General features: G+C 45.8%; 1 protein-coding gene across 1 annotated transcript in view; it reads right to left on the bottom strand.

Annotated features, from left to right (window-relative positions):
* Positions 1-786: 786 nt before the first annotated feature.
* The window catches only part of LOC307011406 (nuclear factor 7, ovary-like), an 81,647-nt gene continuing 56,648 nt past the window's right edge, over positions 787-25,785 (bottom strand). The window contains exons 3-6 of the mRNA XM_079637027.1: positions 3,032-3,262; positions 2,933-2,955; positions 2,733-2,851; positions 787-1,550 (exon numbers count right to left, since the gene is read on the bottom strand). Of these exons, the coding sequence (XP_079493153.1) occupies positions 1,054-1,550; positions 2,733-2,851; positions 2,933-2,955; positions 3,032-3,262 (870 nt within the window). The 3' untranslated portion in view covers positions 787-1,053. The remainder of the gene's footprint in view (positions 1,551-2,732; positions 2,852-2,932; positions 2,956-3,031; positions 3,263-25,785) is intronic.

Here is a 25,785-nt window from a genome sequence, read left to right as displayed (position 1 = left end):
CCGACGCAAATCTAAAAGGGGTTAGTCTGAAGTAGCTTCATTACTCATAGGTGTGGTTTGGGCGTAACGTGAAATAAACCAATCAGAGCGTCCTCTCACATTCCCTTTAAGAGCCGGCGCGCTTGTTCCGTGGCGGATCGCTATTAACGGCGGATTTGCCGGCGCACGCCAGGAGCGGTTCACAGCCGAGGAAACCGACGTTCTCGTCAGGGCTGTAAAACACAGAGAAGTGACATTGGGGATGATGGGAGAAACCCACCCAAATTAGCTTCGGTTAAACAGGCGTATAATTTGGTTAGTAAATGTGTAGCCTAATCTAGATTTTTTTTTTATCTAGATAGATATTTTTCACATCTTCATGGACACAACAATGATCTCCCTCGTGTGTTAATATTTTTCCTTGTAATAATGTATGATTTGCAAAAATGAAAACTGCTGCATCTGTTTATATTAGAGAATCAAAGTGGATGCGCGTTAACATTATGGCCAAGCACGCGCCCTTAAAATACCATATCACTAACGCGTAAAGCGCCACTGTCTTTAGACTGTTTTTTTCCTGGTCAATGGCGCAATTGCTTTCTACAACTGGAAAATAGCACCATGGAAGTTTTGCGCCGGAACACGCTCCTTTTCGCTGAACCGCCCCCGCGAGCGCAAGTTCATTTCCTAATTTACCGACGTGCGTCTGTGGAGGGAAAAGTCCGCTGTGCGCGGGTGCAGAATAGGAATGATACATGCGTCGGTGTTCAAAGTCAATTGCGCTGGGTGCAAGATAGGGCCCATTGACAGAAATAATCTGGTAAATGTCAGTTATCCTGAAAACATGAATGCTAAAACTCTCTAATGGTCTAATTGTGTGAAGTGGAATATAAATGAAAACTTGTTTATTGATCTGAGTGTTGCTGTAGTGCTGGATATCAGTCATGTGATCATCACGGCCCAATCACAGCCACCGCATTGATACTCAGATCAACAGCACTCTTACTCGTGTGATATGGAGTAAATATTGAAAACATGATGAAAGCAGAAGATCCAGATCTACAGGAGTGACGTTTACTGACTATTGACCGGTAAGATCCTCAGAGAGTCAGAACACCGGAAGAATGGAAAGAGTGTGTGAGTGAAGGTGGCTGTGAATGTGTGTAGATGTGTGTGAGTTACAGGATCAGAGAACGACACCGTTCCTCCGTCATAGTCCAGATTCACTCTCACACGATCGAGCTTCTGTTTAACACGAAAACCTAAACCTGAAGGCCGTCCGTACTGATGATACTCCACACTCCAGACATCAGTGTTGAAGAAACCGCCTCCCTTCCTCCGGATTGATGCTTTAGTTACTCCAAGACTCCAGCATAAACTCTCTTTAACCTCCACATCCCAGCAGTGTGTTCCTGAGTTAAAACCCTCTGAACCCAGAACACAGGGATAACAGTCAAATCTCTCTGGATTATCAGGAAGAGTTTGATAGTTCCCGCTGTATCTCACACGGGTCAGATCATCAGACAGGAGGAGATCTGGATGAGCCGAGTTTGGATCCAGAATCACAGGAGCTGATGAGACACAATCAACAGAGGCTTTTATTCTGATCTTCATATGATGATCAAGAGTGAACCCAACACAGATTATTATGAGTTATGACACTCGTCTGTTGATCACACACACTTTCCTCTGATCACTGTCAGCGCTGTTATTAGTTCCACACTCGTCTTCATCATCAGTGTTTAACGGCATCAACTACACACATTAAATATGGCATTCAGACGTGTGTGTCCATCAAGAGAAACTGATACTCTGGGAAAGTTAAATAACAATAAATCAATGAGATCTGTTGAGATTTATGCTGTAAAAACTGTAAGTGTGTGTCTGATCTCCAGCATCTGATCATCTTCAGTTTATTGGCTCTTATAGTCTGTGTTTGCTTTACATTAGTTTATTATGAGTCTGTTGTGTTTGACTTATTATGTGGACTTGAGAAATGATTTATTATTAGTGAAGGCAAAGCATCACAACTTACAAACACAAATCACCTTTAACACTTCCTAGCCACGCCCTAGCAACCATTGTCGACAACCCTAGCAACCCAAATCCAAAGAGGCATATCTTGTAATCTGAATGTCATAGAGGAGTTGCGGTTGGTTTATATCATTCATACTGGCAAGCAGCCTTTGAAGTAACATCATTGGCAGCTGCCAAGCCACTCCCTAGCAACTAAACAGAGTACCCTAGCAACTGTTCAACAAGACATATATATCTGAACCAGAACATCATAGAGACATGGTTGATGGCTTCTTTGACCAATGCTAGCAAAGAGGACTTCCATCATGCTATGCATGCTAGAAGAATAACTTCATGCTAATAGCGATTAGCTAAGTGTTGAAACATATTTAAAAAATGCTTACTAAAACACAGTAAGCAGCATGCTAATTATGTTAACACCATGCTAACAACATGTTAATCATGCTAGCAGCATGTTAGTCATATTAGCATATTTTAACACATGCAAGAAACATGGTGATTGTGTTAGCATTATTTGTTTTAAATTGTAACCTAACAAACACCAAACTCGGATCTATCTATCTATCTATCTATCTATCTATCTATCTATCTATCTATCTATCTATCTATCTATCTATCTATCTATCTATCTATCTATCTATCTATCTATCAGTGTGTGTCATGAAGAGCCTGTAACTCCATCATGTCCAGCTCAGATCTCCTGCAGTCAGACTCACTGTTCTGGACGATGTCCTGCATCTTCTTCCAGACTCTGAACGGCAGGTTGCCCAAGTATCGTGGCACATGAATCAAAGCTCCAGAAGCCATCTGTGGATCCGGCTGTGAGCTCTGGACTCTGGAGGAACATTCAGGAGTCAGAACTGCAGTGGCTTTGGGTCAGAACCAGAGAGACCAGAGACAGGAGCAGATCACTCACCTTTCCATTGAGACTGGAAACTCCTGCAGAACAAACACACCATTATCACCAAGAACTCAATCAATCATCAACCAAACAACCAATGATCTGAGATCAGACCTTCAGAAAGCAGACGTCATTGGCTTCCATCATCTCCTCCATGTGTTTGATTGTGTGTGAAAGAGCTGAGATGTGTGTGTTCATCTCCTCCAGCTTCTCCTTCATCATCTGCTTCTTCTGCTCCTCTTCCTCCCTCAGTGCAGTGACTGCAGCTTCTTCTTCATCTCTGAGAAACTGATGAAGCTTCTCAAACTGCTGTTTAATCTGACGCTCTGTGTGCGCAGCTTGAGTCTGAAATCACATCACATTCACTTCAATCATCTCAATCGACACACATCATTAATATCCAAGATAAACTCAGATACCCGACATAAAACGGACCCAGAAGCAGATTGCTGCTAGTCATTCACAGAAATAATAAACTGGAATCTATTATATCAAATCATAACTGTATATAGTGACCCAACAGGGGGCTGTTCCATAAACCAAGATTAGAGTATAAGCCAGACTTATTTTGGTTAGTCAGACTTATTGTCGGTTGATTCTGTTTCATAAAGCAAACTTAAAATAGTTCAAACTCAGTTACCCTGGCAACTTATGCTGGGAAACTAGCCTGGTCCAGGGCAGGCTAACTGTCAGGCTAAGCCTCAGTTGTTGCACAGATCCTCTAACACTGACCAATAGGAACACAATTACTGACAATCTCTCATTCCATTATTTGACTTTATTAACCTGTTAGCCTGAAGCGCCACTTTTGAAAAATCCCCAGAAATTGCATACCCAACCTAAAATAGATACAGTTCATGTACCCTTTGTCCTAAAAGCACAAGTATGATCTCATTTGAAAGCTGACACCTGGCACTTTATTGGAAATGTAGAATGAATTATTGTCATAATGAAAAAAAAAATTATGAATAGCTTCAAAGTTGTGTAAGTTATTAGAAATTTATTTTTATGAAACATCTTCATGAAAATTAAATTGAAGTTGGCACTGTAGCACTCTAGAAATACACTCCAGCTAAAGACACATGTCTGACCATGTTATATTTAAAATTTGAAGGTGATAAGTCTAAAACTCTGTATTTTGTTAAATGTTTTTCAAGATCATCTCAAATGACTTTATTTTGAATTGACTCTAAAATGCAAACTTGTGTTTATTGTCATCTATAAGCATCTATTCAGTCTATTGTCTCTATTGTTTTGTGGTGCAAACGAGACCCATTCAGTGTCAGTCTCCCCTGCACACATTCACACCTCTCCAGCCTGCTTATGGCCATAAATATGCTTTTCCTTTGTCTCCATTATAATGGCTAACGACTGGCTAATCACGCCGTTTCACCCCCTAATTTCTTTCATAATTATCACTTCACATTTGAAACTGTATCAAATGCCTTTTTTGAATAAAGAAACATTTCAGTAAGCATTCCTATTTAGAAAAAATCATAAAAATAACAGCTAGATGGCAGGTGCACCTGAGCTAGCTAACGTTAGCATGTTAGCTTAGCACACCATCAATACACGACAATTTATGAGATTAAAACCATGTTTGTGCTCCAAACTTACTTTATAGCGCAAGTCGAGTGTTTTAAATAACCTTATGTGAGCTTATTTGGCTTCAGAAAAGAAAATCAGACAGAAAATACTATATGTTCTAGTATTCTGCACAATGACAAAGTCTATATCGATTAGCATTACATTATAAATATAATCTATTATTATAAAAATACCTGACATGGCTAGAACACAGGTAAATCAAATATCATTGCAATCATGTTTATTGTCTTCAAAACATCTTTATCTGCATGTTACAGCGATCTCTCTGTTAGCTTTGTTTATGTTAGTGGTGGCGTCCGGAAATGTCATGTTATGTTCTTCTTCATGTGCAGTGCACGGAAAATACTGTGCATAGAGCCATAGAGCGCCCTCCGGCTGCTGTATGGATTGAAAACACAGTACATCAGAGTATCCAGCGCGCATTATGATAAAATCGACGCATTTTGATATAAATTCAATAAATATTATTCCTGTCTATAGAAATCTGATGTAAACCTATGAAAATCTAGCAATATTCTCCAAATCTGCACATTTTTGAGCCAAAAGCCCTGACGGACGTTGTTTTGTCAAGAGTTCGTCTCAGGTTACAACTGTAACCTATGTTCCCTGAGAACAGGGAACGAGACAATACGTCATCGACGCTATGGGGAAACGCCTCAGGCGTGACAGGTGTCTGAAATCACAATCAAATCACGTCAATCACATTGACCGGCGACAGCCCGTGAATCATCACGTGAATGATTAACGTGCGACCTGGAAGTATATAAGGGCGCCTTGCAAACATGACAAATCATCCTTCGTCTGAAGGGACTGTTTGGTAGGCAGGCCCCGAGGCATGGCAGGGAGACGTATTGTCTCGTTCCCTGTTCTCAGGGAACATAGGTTACAGTTGTAACCTGAGACGTTCCCTTTCGAAGGGAACTCAACAATACGTCATCGACGCTATGGGGAACGATATACCCACGCCGCCATGCTAAGGGGAGTGCATGCCAGGAGGCAGTGACAACTGTCAGAACCAGCAAATTCAAATGAAATGCAAGAACCACTCACCCTCAGGTCACACTGGGCTGTCAGTGACCGCATTCCCTACGGTCATAGCCCAAGCTATAAGCCTAGCAGGAGGAACTCCAAATATGTAATCCGAAGGCCTACCTGGGCCTGCTCAAAGGCCTAGGACCACAACTTCAATTTAGAAGGGGTCCCTTCTAGGGAATGTGGCTAGGGAACCCGAGGGAACCCCAGCCAGTCACTATACGGGGGAATATACCACCCGAAATGCCACCAGGACGGCCTGACCTGGTGTCACTACGTCGGACACTACAGTCTGGCCAAATTCCTGTCTGTCTGGAGACAGAGCCTCTGGACATTTGCCTTAGGTAAGGCATCCAACCCGAGGGACTGCGAAGCTGGCAGTGAACCCTCAGCCCGGATCTCAGAGACGGGATATCCCGGAGAGTATGACTCAGCATAGTGCTTTAAACCCTTGCTAGAGAGGGGAGTTTCTCTACTCGATCCACGGATCTACCCAGTGTTTGTGTTTGAAACACTGAGGAGGCCTATGAAGGCCTAGGGGCTGATCTAACTGGGAGGCCTCACGAGAGGCCTACGACCGTCTGACCAGACTCAGGAGTCCAAACACTCATAGAGACCCTCAGTGAGGGGAGCAATGGACCGACTGGTAGGAAACCAGGCTGTAGGCAGAGTAAGAAGTTCCCGGAGGGAACCAGAAGCAGAGGATGAACACTTTAGTTGAGCCAGGGCACGAGCTCGCTTTAACAACGGCCTAATAAGGCCAGCTGAACTGATAGCAGGCGGCCACTAGCTTCCAGAACCCAGCATGGTTGGGGAACCACTCACAGGGAGGCCCGGAGGCCTACTACCTGATAACCACAGTATGTGGGAGCTCATATTCAGGAAGGCCTGGTAAGGCCTGTAACCTGATAACCACAGTATGTGGGAGCTCGTAACCAGGAAGGCCTGGTGAGGCCTGTAACCTGATAACCACAGTATGTGGGAGCTCATAACCAGGAAGGCCTGGTGAGGCCTGTAACCTGATAACCCCAGTATGTGGGAGCTCATAACCAGGAAGGCCTGGTGAGGCCTGTAACCTGATAACTCCCTTATGTGGGAGCTCTCATGACCAGGAAGGCCTAGTGAGGCCTGTAACCTGATAACCACAGTATGTGGGACCTCATAACCAGGAAGGCCTGGTGAGGCCTGGAACCTGATAACCACAGTATGTGGGAGCTCTCATGACCAGGAAGGCCTGGAGAGGCCTGTAACCTAGCGACCACCGTGTGTGGGAGCTCAAAACCAGGAAGGCCGGATGAGGCCTGTAACCTGATAACCACAATATGTGGGAGCCCACATTCAGGAAGGCCGGGTGAGGCCTGTAACCTGACGTGTGGAAACTCATAACCAGGAAGGCCTGGTGAGGCCTGTAACCTGATAACCACAGTATGTGGGAACTCACCTTCAGGGAGGCCTGGTGAGGCCTATTACCTGATAACCCCAGCATGTGGGAGCTCATCACCAGGAAGGCCTGGTGAGGCCTGTAACCTGATAACCACAGTATGTGGGACCTTCAGGGAGGCCTGGTGAGGCCTACTACCTGACAGCCACGATACTTGGGAGCTCACATTTTAGGGAGGCCCGGAGCGGCCTACCACCTGATAATCACAATTATGTGAGAACATGCCTTCAGGGAGGCCCGGTGAGGCCTACTACCTGATAGTAGGTCAGGCTAGCTGTCCAGTTGCCAGTCCTTTGGGCTTGCCTACAGGGAGGCCTGGTAAGGCCTACTACCTGAAAGCCACCGTAAGTGGGAATTCACCTTCAGGGAGGCCTGAGGAGGCCTACTACCTGATAGTAATCTTAAACAACTGGTAGCTATGAGCCCTGAATCTGGGTGACAGTTCGAAGGCGGCCAGTTAAGGCCAGCCCACTGGGGACTCGCCTATCAGGGAGGCCTGGTTGGGCCTACTAGCTGACAGCAAGTCAATCTGCTCCAAAGGTACACTGTTGGGAATCATACCACACCAACAAGTATGTCCCACAATGTTGGGACTCACTTCCGAGGAGGCCTGTTTAGGGCCTACTACCCATCAATGAGTCAACTGCCCGAACCACCAAGGCCAGCCACATGAGGTGAGCTGGCCTACAGCGCCCTCATGGGAGCTGCCCATTCAGGAGGCCTGCTGAGGCCTACTACCTAATGGCGCAGCCTTCGTTGGCAGATAAGCTGTTTAGACAGCGCCTACAGCATTCTGGTACCTAATCGCATTGCCCATGGCAGTGTACTCAGCGAGAGCGCTAGCACCCTTTGAGCAAGGGGAGTACAACATACGCCACTCTGCCTCAATGGAGGCCCCAAAGTCAGGGGCCTACCAACTGTAAGCATGGGCGTCAGCTCATGGCAATGCTCTGGCTTCAGGGGAGCGTACTTCGACCCAAAAAAGAAGTGAAGGCTAGAACTTTCCGCTCAACCCGAGCCATAGTGGTGCGAGGTAGGATAATACAGAACTGAAAGTGAAGGACTCAGACCTGCCCTGTATCCCAGGGGAGTACTCCGTATGCTAGTTCTGCACGGCAGGGTCGGGCAAACAGACCCAGCCTCCTCGTGAGGCGAAAGGCGGCCTCACCCTGCTCAATAAAGACACATTGTACCGGGGAGGCCTATTTGAGGCCTAACCCAGGATCTTTATAAACCATACCTCTGCACCACGCTGCATTACTCTTGTCGCCCCAGAATGCAGAGAAGGGGGCGGGCCTTGGCCTAACGACTCCATTGGAGGAGGCTGTCATACAGGGATGCTAGGAACCTAAATTCACACAGTGAAGGTTCAGAGGCAGAAATGCTAAAGCAGAGCGCCTCTACTATCCCTGGCACAGCCTAGGCCAGCTAAAGAGGCGGCCCTGGTGAGGGCCAACCTGCAAGCATAGATCTACCTGAGGGCTCGGAGGAGCCACAGCCTAACAGAAAAATAGTTATTATTATTTCATACAAATGGCTGCAGAATCGCTCAGCCCAATGAAAAATTTTCTTTCAGACAGAGCTCAAAGGGGGCGATGTACTCAGGAAGGAAGTCAAACGGTCCCGTGGGCCGGACATAAAGATCTATCTGAAGCTCAAGCGTCAGTCAAACTCAGAACAAAAAAACTGTTCCTAATTGAGAGAGACCAACTACTCCACCCTGAGGTGGCTAAGAGCCAGCCACCTAAAGGGGAACTTCAGGGCCCCAATAATCCAGATTTTTCCTCCTTACCTCATTCTTTCTGCATTGACATGCCCATAACTCTATACAGGGAACGAGGTCTGTAGAGAGATACATATTAGTATACATTCTTCAGAAATTACTCTTAAGAAGACCAGACAGCTCACCTGCGGCGTGCGGAGTGAAGACTCGCCAGGTAGTTTCTAAGGAACCTGGGGTCCATCACTTTACATGCCTGAAAGAGGCGCTCTCACAGGCCAAGCCTAGGCGGGCCATCAGAACATCGTTCTCATCATAGGCCCCGCCCCAGGCCTGATGTGATGAACGCCTGGGGAGTCGGAAGCAGGAGAGGGCAGATATGATGACCCTCGGAGGGAATTATCCTTCAGCGGCGCTGACGCTTCTGCTGGATAACATCCCTCAAATCTCTCCTGTTGCGGGAGTCACGCCTTTTCTGCGCCCTGCTCCTACCTGGAGGGGGCGCACGAGAGGTGACACTGGCTCGCTGGCCCCGCCTCTGGTCCTCAGACCGGGATGGGCCAGGTCCTCCCGCCTGCCTGGGCGCGGACCCGGATCTCAACGGTATGCATGTTTTAAATGCTGCTGAGCGCGCCTTCGCCTCTCTGAACTTCCCCACCACCGCCTCTACGGAGGTGCCGAAGAGTTCAGAGGGCGAAACCGGCGAATCGAGGAGAAAGGACTTCTCTTTCTCCCCGATGTCGGCCAGATTCAACCACAGATGTCTCTCCGTGGCCACCATTGCTGCCATCGACCGGCCGATCGAAGCAGCGGTCTGTTTGGTGGCCCGGAGAGCAAGATCTGTGGTGCGGCGCAGCTCAGCCACCGCCTCAGGGGACAACCCTGCCCCCTGGTCGAGATCCCTCAGCAGGTCGGCCTGGTACGCCTGCAGGACCGCCATGGTGTGCAGGGCAGCACCAGCCTGACCTGCTGCCGAGTATGCTCTACCATTCAAACGGGCCGTAGTTTTCAGCGGTTTGGATGGTAGGGTTGGAGCTCTCAGTGTCGACGCCCGTCCAGAGACGAGATAGTTCGCAAACGTCTCGTCAATGGGCGGCATCGACACATATCCATACTCTCCGATCCCCTCGACATCAGCGAAACTAGCCCGCTGATGCCGGTGAATACGGGCAGAATATGGATTCTTCCATGCCTTCTCGACCTCAGTGTGGAGGTCGGGGAGAAATGGAAGGCTCACCTGAGCTGGTGGTCTATGGCCGGGGAGAAACCGATCATCGAGCCTGCCACGAGCGGTTTCTCCTCTAGCGCGCTGCCATGGCAGCTGCAGCTTGCCGGCGGCGCGCTCCATCACATCCACCAGCTCTGCATACACGGGGCAGGATGGCTGAGGGGGTTCAGAATCCACCTGACTCTCAACCTCCTCAGCCATCTCCTGCGCGTCCTGAAGAGCACTAGCTGCAGGAATAGTCGGTGAAAGGCTATCATCATCCACCTGCAGCTCACCCCCGTCAGTTGTCGAGTCATCTGAGAGGTTTACAGCCCTCTCAAGGTGATCGACAAGCTCCATCTGGGAGCCCCATATCGCAAGTCGCCGCTCTGCCTCGGCACGAGCGGGACCTGAACCACGGGGCTTCCCAGATGCTGACCCCCCTTCACTCGAGAAGAGGGACAGACGAGAGCGGAGCGTTTTCAAGGAAAAACGCTCACAGTTTGCACAGGAAGCTCCCTCGAGAACCTCCCGTGCGTGCTCTTCACCCAGGCAAAAAACGCACAGCTGGTGTGTGTCCTCCGGCGTCAGATATCGAGGACACGGGTCGGCACACTTCAGAAAGCAACTGGCTTTTGCTGCACGCTTCATTTCTCCGTTCGTGAATTTGCGTTCAAACATACAGTCCCTGAAGACGAAAAGATGATTTGTCATGTTTGCAAGGCGCCCTTATATACTTCCAGGTCGCACGTTAATCATTCACGTGATGATTCACGGGCTGTCGCCGGTCAATGTGATTGACGTGATTTGATTGTGATTTCAGACACCTGTCACGCCTGAGGCGTTTCCCCATAGCGTCGATGACGTATTGTTGAGTTCCCTTCGAAAGGGAACTCATGACAACAGCAGGAGAGTTTTTTTATGAATGGAGCAGCTGACGCTCATAATTCATATTAAAGGTATCGACTCATTTTTTCATTACATAAATCCTGACACAAATTAAGACATAACTGTCACTATAAGTTTCTCAGAATACAATAGTGGTCAAATACTGAAACGTGAGACTTATATCTTTTTAATGATGTATAGTTTGTCAAGGTAATAACATTAAATCTGATAGTAACTTTGAACTATAAAAAAAAAAAAAACGCTTCAGAGCGTCCTCGCTCTGGTGAAGGCTAACAGGTTTTTAACCACTATAAGTCTAAAAATAAATATACAGTAAAGAAAATCAACTAAAAAAGGTCTTAGCGTTAATGGTAATTATAATACTCTAAGAATAACGCCGAAAGTAAGGAGGCGGTTGTTTGTCTCCTGTTGTCGCCGATTCTGGGTCTGAGTCCGGCTCGAACATAAGGCCGGATAACATTTCCCTCAGCAATGTCCATCATTACAGGCGTTTTACTTACCTTACTTGTGAGCATCACCAATCCACAGCAGGCTACAGCATACATGACTCTAGTTACCTGTGGTTGGCCTGGCCGTGTGTCACTCAGAAAACAACAGGCCAATCAGATTAGAGAGGCTCATGAATATTAATTAGAAAGGCCAAAATCGACCTGTTCTTAGCGGAGCTCCTGAGAAAGGAGCTGTACAAATATAATAATAATAATAATAATAATTCGTTACATTTATATAGCGCTTTATCTGAGACCTCAAAGCGCTTTACATAGAAGGGGGGAATCTCCTCAACCAGCACCAATGTGCAGCATCCACTTGGATGATGCGATGGCAGCCATGTTGCGCCAGAACGCCAACCACACACCAGCTTACTGGTGGAGAGGAGACAGTGATGAAGCCAATCAGTGTATGGGGATGAATAGGAGGCCATGATGGACAGAGGCCACTGGGCATATTTTAGCCAGGACACCGGGGTTACACCCCTACTCTTTCGAAGGACATCCTGGGATTTATAATGAGCACAGAGAGTCAGGACCTCAATTTAACGTCTCATCCAAAGGACGGCGCTCTTTGTCAGTATAGTGTCCCCATCACTACACTGGGGCGTTAGGACCCGCACAGACCACAGGGTGAGCGCCCCCTGCTGGCCTCACTAACACCTCTTCCAGCAGCTAATGGCGCTTTTCCACTGCATGGTACGGTACGGTTCGGTACGGCACGCTTTGGCGCTTTTCCACTGCATGGTACGGTACGGTACGGCTCGCTTTAAATGGTACCACCTCTGTTGAGGTTCCAAGCGTACCGTACCGATACTATAATGTGACGTGAAAATACTGCAGATCACTGATTGGTCAGACAGAATCGTCACTTCATTCGTCATTGTATTTGCGACACGAGACACTAAACCCGCTAGATTTAAATAGCCAGACAACAGCCAACGCGGTAGCACCTGTTTTTAGAGTATTTACTTGACAAAAAAAGTAACAAAAAAATCAAACAAGAAATGGCTGAATCGTGGTCAGTGGACGAGGTGCAGACGTTCCTCTCGTTGGTTGCCGAGGAGCGGAAGTAGCACAGCTCTTAGCTGCACACGGCTACCACCGTCCCACCCACTTTGAAGCGGTACTAACTGCAGTGGAAAAGCAACCGAGCTAAAGCGAACCGAACCGTACCGAGCCGAGTCGAGTCGTACCACGCAGTGGAAAAGCGAAGCGAGCCGAACCGTTCCGCGCCGAGTCGAACCGTACCGAGCCGAACCATGCAGTGGAAAAGCGCCATAAGTTACCTGCCAGACGGCAAATGCTGCTGGTAACGAACAGTTAGTGCAACTTTTTTTCCGAACGGACGGAATATATGGTTACATACTGTAATGTGTTTTTTAACGGGATAAGGAACACTCTAAAAACTCCTGGGTTATTTCTTCAACCCATTTTCTGGGTTATTTGTGTTGGGTTAAAATTATGGGATATTTTTTCAGAGAGTACCCATTTTCTGGGTTATATGGCTAATATTTTGATCCAATTCCTGGGTTGTTTGAGTTTCTGGGTTATTTTTCAAAGAGTAACACATGTTCTGGGTCCCCCCTCGGCCCCTCCCCCCTGCAGTTGTTCTGGAATTTTCTCACAACAGTAAGTAAGGAATAATTGACGACAGGCCGTTGAATTATTAGAAAAATAATGCACACCCGAGGTGGTGATGCGGTCGCGAAGCGGAGTGGCCGTTACTCCTCGGGTGTGCATTATTTTTCTAATAATTCAACGGCCTGAAGTCAATTATTCCGCTTATACTACAGTTACCACACCTCGAGATATTGTTCAGATGATGTATTTCAAGACGTTTGTAAAGTTTTTGTCATTAAAACGCTCTTGTATGTAGGACTAATTCCGAGAAAGAGCAAGCGCAAAATGCGGCATCGGCATCTCGAAGCGGCACTTCCGGTGGCATCTCCAGCGGCCATCAGTGCCAAGTAGAGGTAACTGCAGGCTGGAGCAATGGGCATGCCATGAGGTCGGTAAGGAATGGGGCGTGCCGAGAGGAATGGGGCGTGCCGTAAGGTATTTTCAATTGGACGCGAAAAGCTTCCTGATCCGCATAAAAGCGAGCCATAAACCTAATCACTATAATTACACAAATAATTATTCAAGACCAAATACATTTCTTTCACTGTAAAAATAGCTATAATGATATTAAGAATACATTCAAAAGTACGTTACCTTCGAAACCTTCTGTATGACGTGGGTTACATGACGTCATCACCACCGCGACTTTTTATAGGATCAATCATTAAAAAACATTTATACTGTTTGTGATAAATGCACTTTTTGTAACCTATGTTTGTAACACATCACTTGAAGATATTGAACATTTATTTTTGTCTTGCCATTTTTCTATTTCTTTTTGGACTGACTTTAAAATAGATATGAGAAACATATTGTCTTAATTTAGAACCTCATGGCATTTTACTTTGTTTCCAAAACCCATATTTTTCTGAAAAACTAAATTATATAATTCAATTATTTTGGATTGATATTTTTTATAGTTTTATATTCATAAGACAAAAATAAAGGAAACCCTCATATATTACCTTTTATAACACTGATCTCACAGTATACTTGAGAAAGCCTTTCAAACATGAGATCACAAAACAAAGTTTTTGAAAATATCTATAACTACCTTGATATTATAAACTTTTATTTTTGCATTTATTTATATTATGTGCATTTTATACTTACTGTTATTCTCTGGTTTACACATTTTGAGCTGTATTTACAATGCCTTGTATTAATCTTGTTTTATTTATTTATTGCATTATACTTGAAATGTCTGTACTTGAACTAAATAATAAAATAAAAATATCATTAAAAAAAATTAAATTATTATTTTAAAGATAAAAATATCTCCTGACACTATTAAAGTCATACTAGTTTTGAACTTTCATTTAAAGTACATACAAACTAAAAGTAATGTTATTTTTATAATAATGGTACAGCAAATGTTTTTGCTGTATAAAGGCATATATACTGTACATGTTTGATCAAACACTCACCATATAATTATAAAATGAAGTAAAAACAGTTTAATAAACTTTTAAGTGACATTAATCAATTAAGCAAAACAAACACCAGTGACCATTTTATACAAAATACATTTATTCAGTTGTCATTTTTACAATTCATTTTTTGAAACGTCAATAGAATGTCATCAAAGGCTTGTGTTCTAAGTCAAAACTCATTCCTAAGTCAAAACTCATTCCTTCACTGATTCATACTGTAGTAGCAGTCCATAGAACAGAAGCCATCAAACTCTTTGTCTGAATAGAACGCAGTGAAGACCCATAGACAGTATATAAACGTGAAGACCCCCTTCTTTCCACTTTTTTTAGCTAAAGGAAATTACGAGAAGAGAACTATGGTTCTCTTACGTAGAGTTCTCTCGTACTGCGTCGAAAGAACGCTACGGGAAAGATATTTCTTTGTCGAGATTGAAGCCTAAAATTAATCCTTAATTTTGTAATATTGTAAAACGCTTTTCTGAAGCATACAACCTAGGCGGAGCAATACAGCTCACCCATTGGCTGCTCTGCCAGAAAAGCACAGCCTATGCGAGGCCAGAGACGCTGACCAATGAGGACGCTTCGCGCCCTTCTGCGTCACCTCCCGCCCAAACAGGCGTGGCCTAGGCCTATAAATACGAGCATAGCTGTCTAACACGCCGATTTTCTTAAATTCAACGAAGCTGCACGCATCGCTGGATTGATTCGAGCCACCACAGCCGTTTGGATACAAGCACCTCAGCAGGACGAGCCCTTACCTGAAGCCGCTGGTCATCGCCGCCTTCAGCCGCCGTTCCCTGCTGCGCTTCTCCGGCGTGGAATATCCTTTACATTATGTGTGTGTGTTTTGTGTGTGTGTTCGCCGTCGCGTCACACAGTTTTTCCACACTAAAAGAGCCGAGCGTCTTTTTCAAGATGCCTCGCACCTCCTGTGGCTCGTGTAGAGCCCCGCTCAGCGACGGGGACCACGTGCTTGTGTTTCCTGCCTGTGAGTATCACGCAGCTTCAGCTCTCGTCGATGGCGGCTGCCATCACTGTGATTTGATGCCTACGGTGACTCTGCGGACTCGCCTGGCGTTCATTTACTGAAGCTGCATCTTTTCCGCCCGCTGTAGTGCCGCGCCGTGAAAAGCGCCGTGCTCAGCGGAGCCCGGAACCTCCCTTCACCACGAGGTGCTCGCCGCTGCTGCCGCTAGCTTCTCCGCCCGCTTCGCTCGACTCTCTGACCGACGGACAAGGGCCGCTGTGTGCCGCCGCGTCCGTCATGGACGAGGAAGATGAAGCCGTGTCTGTGGAGACGACTGCTGTTCTCTCCTCGCTTCGGGTAGCGAGGGATGGGCGAGCTCCGAGGATCTCCCCTCCCCCGCCGCTCGTGAGCGTCGACGGAGAAAGACCAGCATCGATGCGCTTACCGGCTGGATGGCTGCTTTTCTGCAGAGGAACGTACGTTACCGTCCTCACGACCCGCGCCTTTTCTTCCTGAATTCACGAAGAAATCGCGGAGTCCCGGAAAGCCCCGTTTTCAGCCAGGATGCGCATTTCTGCTTCGAGGAAAGCTACAGTGTTAAAATCCCGCCGCGGCCGGATTTCACTAAAATGTCTCGCTCGCACAGTCCCAACATTCGCGACCGTGCCAGTGTATTTTGCAGTCACCAAATCGGCATCAATGCCCGTTTGCCTGCACACAGACGCCGTTTTCACGACGCCCCAGGTAAATCTGAAAATGTATTTACTGGTGTCCCGGCCACGGCCGATGGTGTAATGTGTGTATCCGTAATGCCCACGACCTAGTGCCCATTCGTACACACAAGCACAGCCCTACACAATACAGGGCTTGCACACATAAAATCGACTCATGTCGGTTGTGCTTCACATGTAAGTTAGTGAACGTGCCCGCTTTTCAGTGCCCACAATCACTACACACTGCATGTCCCGTGGTTTCTGTAAAAACGAAACGAATGTACGGTCAGTCGGTTCTGATAGACAGTACTCTCTGTGCTACACGGTGTCCCGGCCACAGCCGATGATGTAATGTGTGTATCCGTAATGCCCACGACCTAGTGCCCATTCGTACACACAAGCACAGCCCTACACATACAGGGCTTGCACACATAAATCGACTCATTTCGATTGTGCATTATATGTAGTGAGCGTGCCCGTTTTCAAGCGCCCACAATCACTACAAGCTACATGTCACACGGTTTCTATGAAACGAAACCAATGCACGGTCAGTCAGTTCTAATAGACAGTACTTCCCAGTGCTATAAATGTACCCGCGTTCACGCACCCACATTTATTCTCAAACATGCCGAGCCGTACGGGGCTCGCACCGCGCGCTCTCTCTTTCAGCTGAGAGAGCTGAGAGCGCGCGCGGGCTGCCCGCTCGATTAAGCGCGCCCCCGCATCACGCTGCAATGGCGCCCATGTTACAGCACACGACTGCTCTCGTGTCGCCGCCATTTCGCGACCAGAGCCCGGTTTTTCAACCCGTGCAAGCACAGCCCTGAACAACACAGGGTCTGCACACATAAAATCGGCTCATGCCGATTGTGTTTTACATGTAGTGAGCGTGACCCACTGCCAAGTGCCCACAACCACTACACACTGCACGTTCCGCGGTTTTCTGTAAAAACGAAACTAACGAACGGTCAGTCAGTACACAAAAACAGTGTTCCCGGTGTCAGTACACAAAAACAGTGCCACCAAGCGCCCACGTTTATTCACAAATATAACGAGCCCTACGGGACTCGTCCCGCGCGCTCTCTCTCGACACAGAGAGCTGAGCGCGCGCGGGATGCATACTGTGTTAAACATGCCCCCCGCCTCACACACCACGGCGTCCATGTCACAGCACACGGTTGCTCTAGTGTCGCCGCCATTTCGCGACCAGGGCCCAGATTACATTCAACCCCTAGTCACACGTGCAGATGCATGGGAAAGACTTCCCGGGGTCTCAGAATGGGTGCTAGAGACTATAAAAAGAGGCTATTCGCTACAGTTTCATCGACGCCCTCCCCGTTTCACGGAGAAAGTCGAAACTACGGTGAAAACAGAAGTAGCACATCTACTTCGAGCCGAAATAGCGAAGCTATTGAGCAAAGGGGCCATAGAGCCTTTATCTCAAGCTCAGAGCGAAGGGGGTCTGTACAGCAGATATTTTCTGGAACCGAAAAAAGACGGGGGTCTCAGACCCATTTTAGATCTCAGGCATCTGAACAAAGCGCTGACAAAGCGAAAGTTCAGAATGCTCACGACCAGAGCTATCCTCGCGCAGATTCGCCGAGGAGACTGGTTTATGGCAATAGATCTGAAAGACGCGTATTTTCATACAAATTGCGTCACGTCACAGGCGATTTTTGAGATTCGCCTTCGAGGGCCAGGCATATCAGTACACAGTCCTGCCATTCGGCCTGTCTCTAGCACCTCGTACATTTACAGTGTGCATGGACGCGGCGCTGGCACCCCTGAGACTCCGCGGCATTCGAATTCTGAATTATTTGGACGATTGGCTGATTCTAGCTCAATCACCTTCAGAACTCATCCGCCACAAGACCCTAATTCTCGATCACCTCGAGTGCTTAGGTCTGAGAGTCAATTGGGAGAAAAGTTCACTGTTTCCCAGTCAAAGGATCTCCTTTTTAGGACTGGAGCTGAACTCGCTGTCTATGACAGCTCGACTGTCATCACAGCGCAGGCGAAACTCCCTGCGGATGGCGAAATCCTTCCGCAGCGGTCATATAGTGGCGCTCAGGAGATTTCAGAAAATGCTAGGCCTCATGGCCGCAGCATCGACAGCTCTACAGTTGGGCCTGCTGCGCATGCGCCCACTGCAGTTCTGGCTAAAAGCGCGTGTACCGCGCCGAGCATGGGTTCACGGTCGTTGTCGCCTCAAGGTCAATCAGGAATGCGTTTCAGCCCTGACACCATGGAGAGCGTCAGACTGGTACCGGTCAGGTGTAAGCCTGGGGACTTCCTCGAGCCTGAAGGTGGTGTCCACGGACGCGTCCACCTCAGGCTGGGGAGCACTGCTCGAAGGCAGACCGTTCTTTGGCCAATGGGCAGAACGAGTCAAACTACCGCACATAAACTGCCTAGAAATGATGGCAGTGGACTTAGCGCTGAGGCGTTTCCGTCCTCGGATAAAGGGACACCACGTCCTAGTCCGTTCGGACAACACGTCGGTAGTAGCCTATATAAACCGCCAGGGTGGCGTGAGATCCCGAAACCTTTTCAGGATGACGGAACGCATACTGGTATGGGCCCAGCACAACCTGCGCTCGCTGAGAGCGATCCATGTGCCTGGTCGCCTGAATGTAGGACCAGACAGACTCTCACGGAACAACGTTCCAACAGGAGAATGGTCCCTACACACACAGACAGTGCGTCTGCTGTGGAAAAAGTTCGGCAGAGCGGAGATAGACCTGTTTGCAAACCAGGAAAACGCTCACTGCCCGGAATTCTTTTCAAAGAGCACGAACGCGCTGGCCAAAGTCTGGCCCCGCCGTCCGCTCTATGCTTTTCCCCCTGTCTCACTCCTGCCTCAAGTGCTCGAGCGAATCAGGAAAAGCGGATGCTCAGTGCTTCTTGTCGCACCATACTGGACGAATCAACCTTGGTTCCCAGTCTTGATGCAGCTCAAGAGTACTGCTCCGTGGCCGATTCCAGTGAGGAGAGACCTCCTCTCGCAGGCCAAGGGCTCGATTCTGCATCCTCACCCCGAGCTTTGGTCCCTACACGTATGGGCCATAAACGGGTACCCGCTAACCTCCCAAGAGGAGTGTTAGACACGATCGAACAAGCTAGGGCTCCGTCTACTAGACGACTCTACGCTTCCAAATGGTCGGTGTTCTCTGGATGGTGTTCAGATCAAGGTCTGTCACCACTTCAGTGTGGAGAACCGGAGATTCTCTCCTTCTTGCAAGAGCTATTGGATAAGGGAAGAACCCCATCCACGCTCAAAGTCTATGTGGCTGCCATATCAGCGTTCGTTAATCCAACGCTTGGCCGTTCACTAGGCAGGAACGACCTGGTGGTCCGCTTCCTGAGAGGCGCCAGGAGGTTAAACCCTCCAAGGCCTCCTTCAGTCCCCGTTTGGGACCTTTCTACAGTGTTGAACGCTATGAAAGGGGCCCCTTTCGAGCCTATTCACTCAGTTGACATGAAACACCTGTCTCTCAAGACCGTGTTTCTTTTGGCTCTCGCTTCAGTGAAGCGTGTGGGAGACTTGCAAGCGCTCTCAGTGAGAGCTTCTTGTATGGAGTTCGGGCCAAACGACTCTGTAGTCGTATTGAAACCGAAGCATGGGTACGTGCCTAAGTCCCTCAACACACCGTTCAGGGCTCAGGTCATCTCCCTGTCGGCCCTGCCGGCCTCAGAGGACGGAAATAGCTCCCTTTGCCCGGTCAGGGCATTAAGAGCTTACGTGTCCCGCTCCGCTGTTTTTCGACAGACGGAGCAGCTCTTTGTTTCGTTCAGCGGGCGCTCCAAGGGACGAGCCGCAACGAAACAGAGTCTGTCTCGATGGGTAGTGGACGCCATTGCGCTAGCCTACGCATCTAGAGGATTGGAATGCCCTTTGGGCATCAGAGCACATTCCACGAGAGGCATGGCCTCTTCATGGGCTTGGTATAGCGGAATCTCGTTACAAGATATCTGTATGGCGGCAGGCTGGGCCTCCCCGTCTACATTTATTAGGTTCTATAACCTAGAGGTTCCTGCGTTGCAGGCTAAACTGCTCTCGGTCTAGAAGACTATGTATAAGTGTTCCTGCCCCGCGCTGCGGCCCAGGTCACTTCAATGTTAATATGTATAAGTGTTCCTGCCCCGCGCTGCGGCCCAGGTCACTTCAATGTTTAAGCATCACTCACTGACAATGTGTCCCATGAGCATGCTATTACCCCTCATATATATCTATATTTACATATATATGCTATTATGCCTTAAGAGGCACTACTATAAGGGATGATGCTATTTTAGCCGCTCTCCCTATACTTCTTGGGGTAGGCACTTGTATACCAGGGCGTGCGCGCCCTTAGGTGTCTGTGTCGATCCAAGAGCACGCACGGCGGTTTGCATAGGGTTCCCGTAGCGTTCTTTCGACAAAGTACGAGAGAACTCTACGTAAGAGAACGTACTCGGTTACTAACGTAACCTCGGTTCTCTCTAGGAGAGGGAACGAGTACTGCGTCTCATGGCCGTGCGTGCCCACGCTGCGTCGCTTCATTGACGAAAATCGGCGTGTTAGACAGCTATGCTCGTATTTATAGGCCTAGGCCACGCCTGTTTGGGCGGGAGGTGACGCAGAAGGGCGCGAAGCGTCCTCATTGGTCAGCGTCTCTGGCCTCGCATAGGCTGTGCTTTTCTGGCAGAGCAGCCAATGGGTGAGCTGTATTGCTCCGCCTAGGTTGTATGCTTCAGAAAAGCGTTTTACAATATTACAAAATTAAGGATTAATTTTAGGCTTCAATCTCGACAAAGAAATATCTTTCCCGTAGCGTTCTTTCGACGCAGTACTCGTTCCCTCTCCTAGAGAGAACCGAGGTTACGTTAGTAACCGAGTACGTTACTGCTGATTGGCCAACGCAGTTGCCAGGAGGAAACTCCTTTGACCAATGAGAAACCTCTTACTACGCCCCTACCTCTTGCCACGCCCATGACTCCAAGCTGCAGCTACCCCTGTCTCATCAGTGCAGCGGCATCTCCAGCGGATGCCGCTGGACATATATTTTGATTTAATAGCCTATTTAGATTTTTACAATACATTCTTAAATGATTATCAAGTGATATGCTAACAATTTTATGTATGTTTTGTGAATTCCGTTACAAGTAATTTACAAGCGATTGGTTTTGATTAGTTAAATGAGCTGTATGTAAGAAATGTATTTAAATTAATCATAAAATGGCCCTGATATGTCACTAGACATTAAGAAATCATGTTCATTTCAAATACTTATATCACTGACAGTAGTCCGGCCAAGATATTGTCCTTTAAAAAGTGAAGTTGCAGCCCTCTACAGGGGCATGTTCAAGTTCAAAACGGTGCGCAAGCGCCGAGATACTTTTTCTCTTGTTTGGTGGGTGTGTCAGAACTGCAGTCCAATCAGCAGCAACATGTATATAAAGCACGCGGTATTTAAGTGAACTGAACTCGCACAATGGGTTCAAGGAAAGTACTGTTGTGGCAAAAATTCATCAAACAAACATCACTGCGTAAGGGAGACTCAGAGTCAAATTATAAAATTAAAAGTATTTATTCTTGCAAGAAGGAGCAGTCTAATACACAGTTGTTACCCTGTGCAGAAGAGTGACACACCCCCAGACAGACTGAACCAGCTTTTATCTAAGATTCAAGGTCTTCTTCTTCAGAGCCCTCCTCCCACAGTAGTTTTCCATCCAGTGGTTTTCCATAGACCAGGAAGCCATAACACTAGTTTCGATTCGTCACTAGAGCCAACTCCTAAGCCCTCCTTCACCAAATGGCCTTCTGACATCTAGGTCAGAGGTCCTTGTTCGTCTGTTCTCTGGAGTGTCTCTCCCTTCTGCCTCCCCAGGTACATAAAAAGAATCTTCTCTCACTACAAGTGAGAGTCACACATGTGACATTCTTTGAATCATCTATATTTTACTAAAGATCAATGAATATCATAAAACCGCCACTACAACTCCTCACTTTTTATCATTATTAATCAAACATAATAATAATAATAACAACAATAATAAATGCAAGTTCAAGTCATTACATCACATCATAAAAATCAGTCTCCTTGAACCTGTGAAGAAAAAGTTTAGAATGAAGAAGCATAAGGCTGTTTTTTGTGGGGGAAAGCCCCATTAATTATTTAGCAAGCAAGTAAACAATTTACTAATGCCGGGCTCACTACCGCAGTCACACTAGTAAGGAAAAAGATTATAGCACAGTAGGAAAACAAACAGATAAAAAAATAAATAAATAAATAAAAATAAAAAAATAAAAAAAATCCCTGTTTCAAACCCTGTCCTTGTACGCCATCTCGTAACACGGATGACTGCTACTTTTAACCCTCTTTACATATCAATCGTTCTCAGAAAGAAAAAGAAAACATCAACACATTTAACTGTAATCTCTACTTGAATCATCTGCATAATTTTGTTCATCATCATCATCATCCAGATAGACTGTCATTTTCAATTGAACAGACATTCCAGTTTTCTCACATTCACCCATGAATAACAAAATTATCAGAATAACACATACAATCATAACTCATACACTACAACAATTTCCCCATATCCATTTCCCTAACCATAATTTGTTCTTTTACCTTTAATTCAATCAGGCAGTGGTTCTACTTAATCAGCTTCAATAATAATCCTTATAATTTACATTAATTAATAGATCTTCTCTTCCTGAAAACCTTTGCCTTAAATATTTTCTAATTAATCAGTAACCAATCAAATCATTTGTCATATACCAATATCAATACTAAGCTCAAATAAAGTCCTCAAAATCATCCCAAAACCACATTCTTAATTCATTAGTTGGTCCACATCCTCCTCCAGGCGCGTTGGTGTAGGCCTGTGGAATTTTCAAAAACCATTATTTTTCATTTCATTTTCAATTATCATTAGACATTTCTTGCTTATTAGAGTCAGAGTCCTTTTCCCCTGAAAAACACATATCGTTAACAAGTCAGTATTCATACATTTGGAAAAACAGAATCAGTTCAGCTTGATGCAATCCATCCTGACATTCTGCAAAAGGAAAATTTTAGGTTATGCTCTGTACAAGGTGTAGCACCTTTCTGCCACAATAATAACAATCAGGCCAGGACAGTTAGCAAAATTCATCCATAGCCATTATTCAACACATTTTGCCCTGTCTCCCAATTCTGCATGCTCTCTGTAAAGCAAAACAAATTTCGAGGTTATCATCAGATAGTAAAGTACGTATTTTCTTTTGTCTACTATTCTGCCACGGCCTTCGATGCCCTTGGAAACGTCCTGTTGAAACAATCCAGACAGCAATTTTGTTAGGTAGAAAAATGGCTTCTTTCAGGGCTTTTACCCAATTACCCCTAGTGTTCTCCCAACATTTATTCCTAATAAAACATAAAGCATCCCCCTTTTGATGGTCGACACAACTCGATCATCAATTTAACATAACATTTAACATAGTGTCTTCGATAAAGTCTGCCATCAACACTAACCCAAACGTTGTCCCTCAGACAAACTTCCTCCAGGCATCTTTCTCTGCCTCTGAAACAAAATATTACATTCTTCACTTAAAAGTCACAATCTCATTTTCTTATCGAAGTATTTGAAGGGCAACGGCCCTCAGTCTCGCCACGTATCCTGCTTTTTCAGGTCTGTTGTTTGGTCTTGCAACCATTTTTAAAAGTCAGGTCGTGCTGTACAGACTTGGTCAATGTCAGTCAAAAAAAAACATTCTCCTCCTGTTTACGATAATCATAAATGGCTCTCTCTGGATAATTTTATATTGACTTAGCCAATGTGTCCCTTTGTTGTTGCCGTCAAATCTATAACTGTACAACTCCACAATTCCAATTTATATAAATACCTAAACTTATCCAAAAGTAATTCAAATCCACATCATAAATGACAAAAGTAATTACTACCAGACGGAGCGTGATCTTAAAGCTCGTCCCATGTTCTCTATCATCTTCTCATCAGATTCACTCAGCATTTGCCTTCTTTAAAATTTGTCACTTGCCTTAACACATCTGTAATGAAAAAACACTCTCCAGAGGTTAAAGACACAATATACTCACTATTCAGGCGGAATAGCTGCCCTAAACTAACACAAGACATAAAGTGCTGTCCCCATCACACACACTTATGCTAGACACACATATGTTAACTGCTCATTTCCAATGTTTGCTTTTTTTTATTTTTTATTAACTCTAAAAGTATAATATTTAAGGTTTAAATAAGATTTAAACTTCACATTCTCCTGTAGCTTTCATATAATTTTACATGTCCTTTCAAACCGTTTCAAATGTTCTATCTGTTCATTATTCATTTTTCTTTAGAAAAGTCAGCTGGGTTGTTTTGGTTTATCATCATTATTTTGTTTAAGCTTGCCTTACCAGGCCTGATAACAGAAAGACAAACAGCGTCCCAATCCCTTCCTCCACTCAGCCGTCTCTCTTACACAAATAATATTTTCAACAGCCTCCTAAGACTGAAACTTAATTAATCATAGAACCCTTAATAGTTCATAAATGTTAATATACAAATGTTTAACTCAAATTAGAACCATTACAATAATCTAAAATACATTATGCTCTGAGTATTTATAAGGTTATCTTTAGTTTGAATACTTGTATAAATTCTCAATTCACCTTTGTTATCCAAACTCTACAAAAACTGTCTTAATCTTTAACCAGCACCATGTCTAACCTTCAGGAGTTAAAACCATCCTATAGACATATTAGTTCAAAATCAACTTCTTTAATTTTCCTTGCCCATAAGGCAACATGTTCCTGATATAAATTAATAAGTTATGTTACTGTCTCCCCAACAAATAATGACAATCAGATGGTCTCAGCTGGCTCTTGAAAGCACATCTCCCATCAGCTCTTTATCTATAATTTCCATCAGACTTGTCACAGTTGAAAACAAGCCATACAGTGAATTGCGAGGGGGGGTTTTCTCTGGTGAGTGGTATAGAGGAACTCACATTTTCTCGGTCAAACAATGCTCTGCTGACCCCACAATGCTCTGCTGACCCCAGTGGCCTCTGGTAATCAGCGCTCAACTCTCATACCTTCTCACATATAACACCTCCATCCGGAGATGCAGTGTCCGGGACCCCCTGCGTTAGAATGTCTCCTGGCCAGGAAAATCATCCCGTCTTTGAGTAGCCACGTACCCACTGGTGACCCGCTCGCATCACACAATCAGTTTCTTCAACAGAACTCAGCTGTTTTTCTGGAGCTTAGGAAAGACACATTCAAGAGTCACCTCCATCTGGACTGCATGCCTAATAAATGTTAAGGGAGACAGGTTAATAACAACAGTATTTAATCACTCAAATCTGTTAGACCTGTCTGAATCAACAAAATCACAGTGAACTTTATTCACATCCATCTATTCAGTGTACATCTATAGCATGGTCATAGGTCCTGTGTCATGGTGAAGGCTAAGATCAGACAAATACGTTACTGGTCCTAAAATAACAAAGTACAAAAATGTCACTTCTGTCATTCAGGTCTACATTATTATTTTAAAGACTTCTTTAAAGTCATTCCGTTTTACTAATTGCCCTCTGAATGGCAGTGATTTCCTTTAACATCTGTGTCTATAATTTTCAACTATAAATAGCTTATCGTCATGACAGGCTAAGGTAACAGCCTTCTGACATTGAATGAGACCGAGACTCTGAGACCTTCAAGACTTGGTACACTTT

Source organism: Phoxinus phoxinus (genome assembly GCF_949152265.1).
Source record: "Phoxinus phoxinus genome assembly, chromosome: 15".
NCBI classification, from domain to species: domain Eukaryota; kingdom Metazoa; phylum Chordata; class Actinopteri; order Cypriniformes; family Leuciscidae; genus Phoxinus; species Phoxinus phoxinus.
Note: the sequence above shows the minus strand (reverse complement) of the source record. Positions and strands in the feature narration are given on the sequence as shown.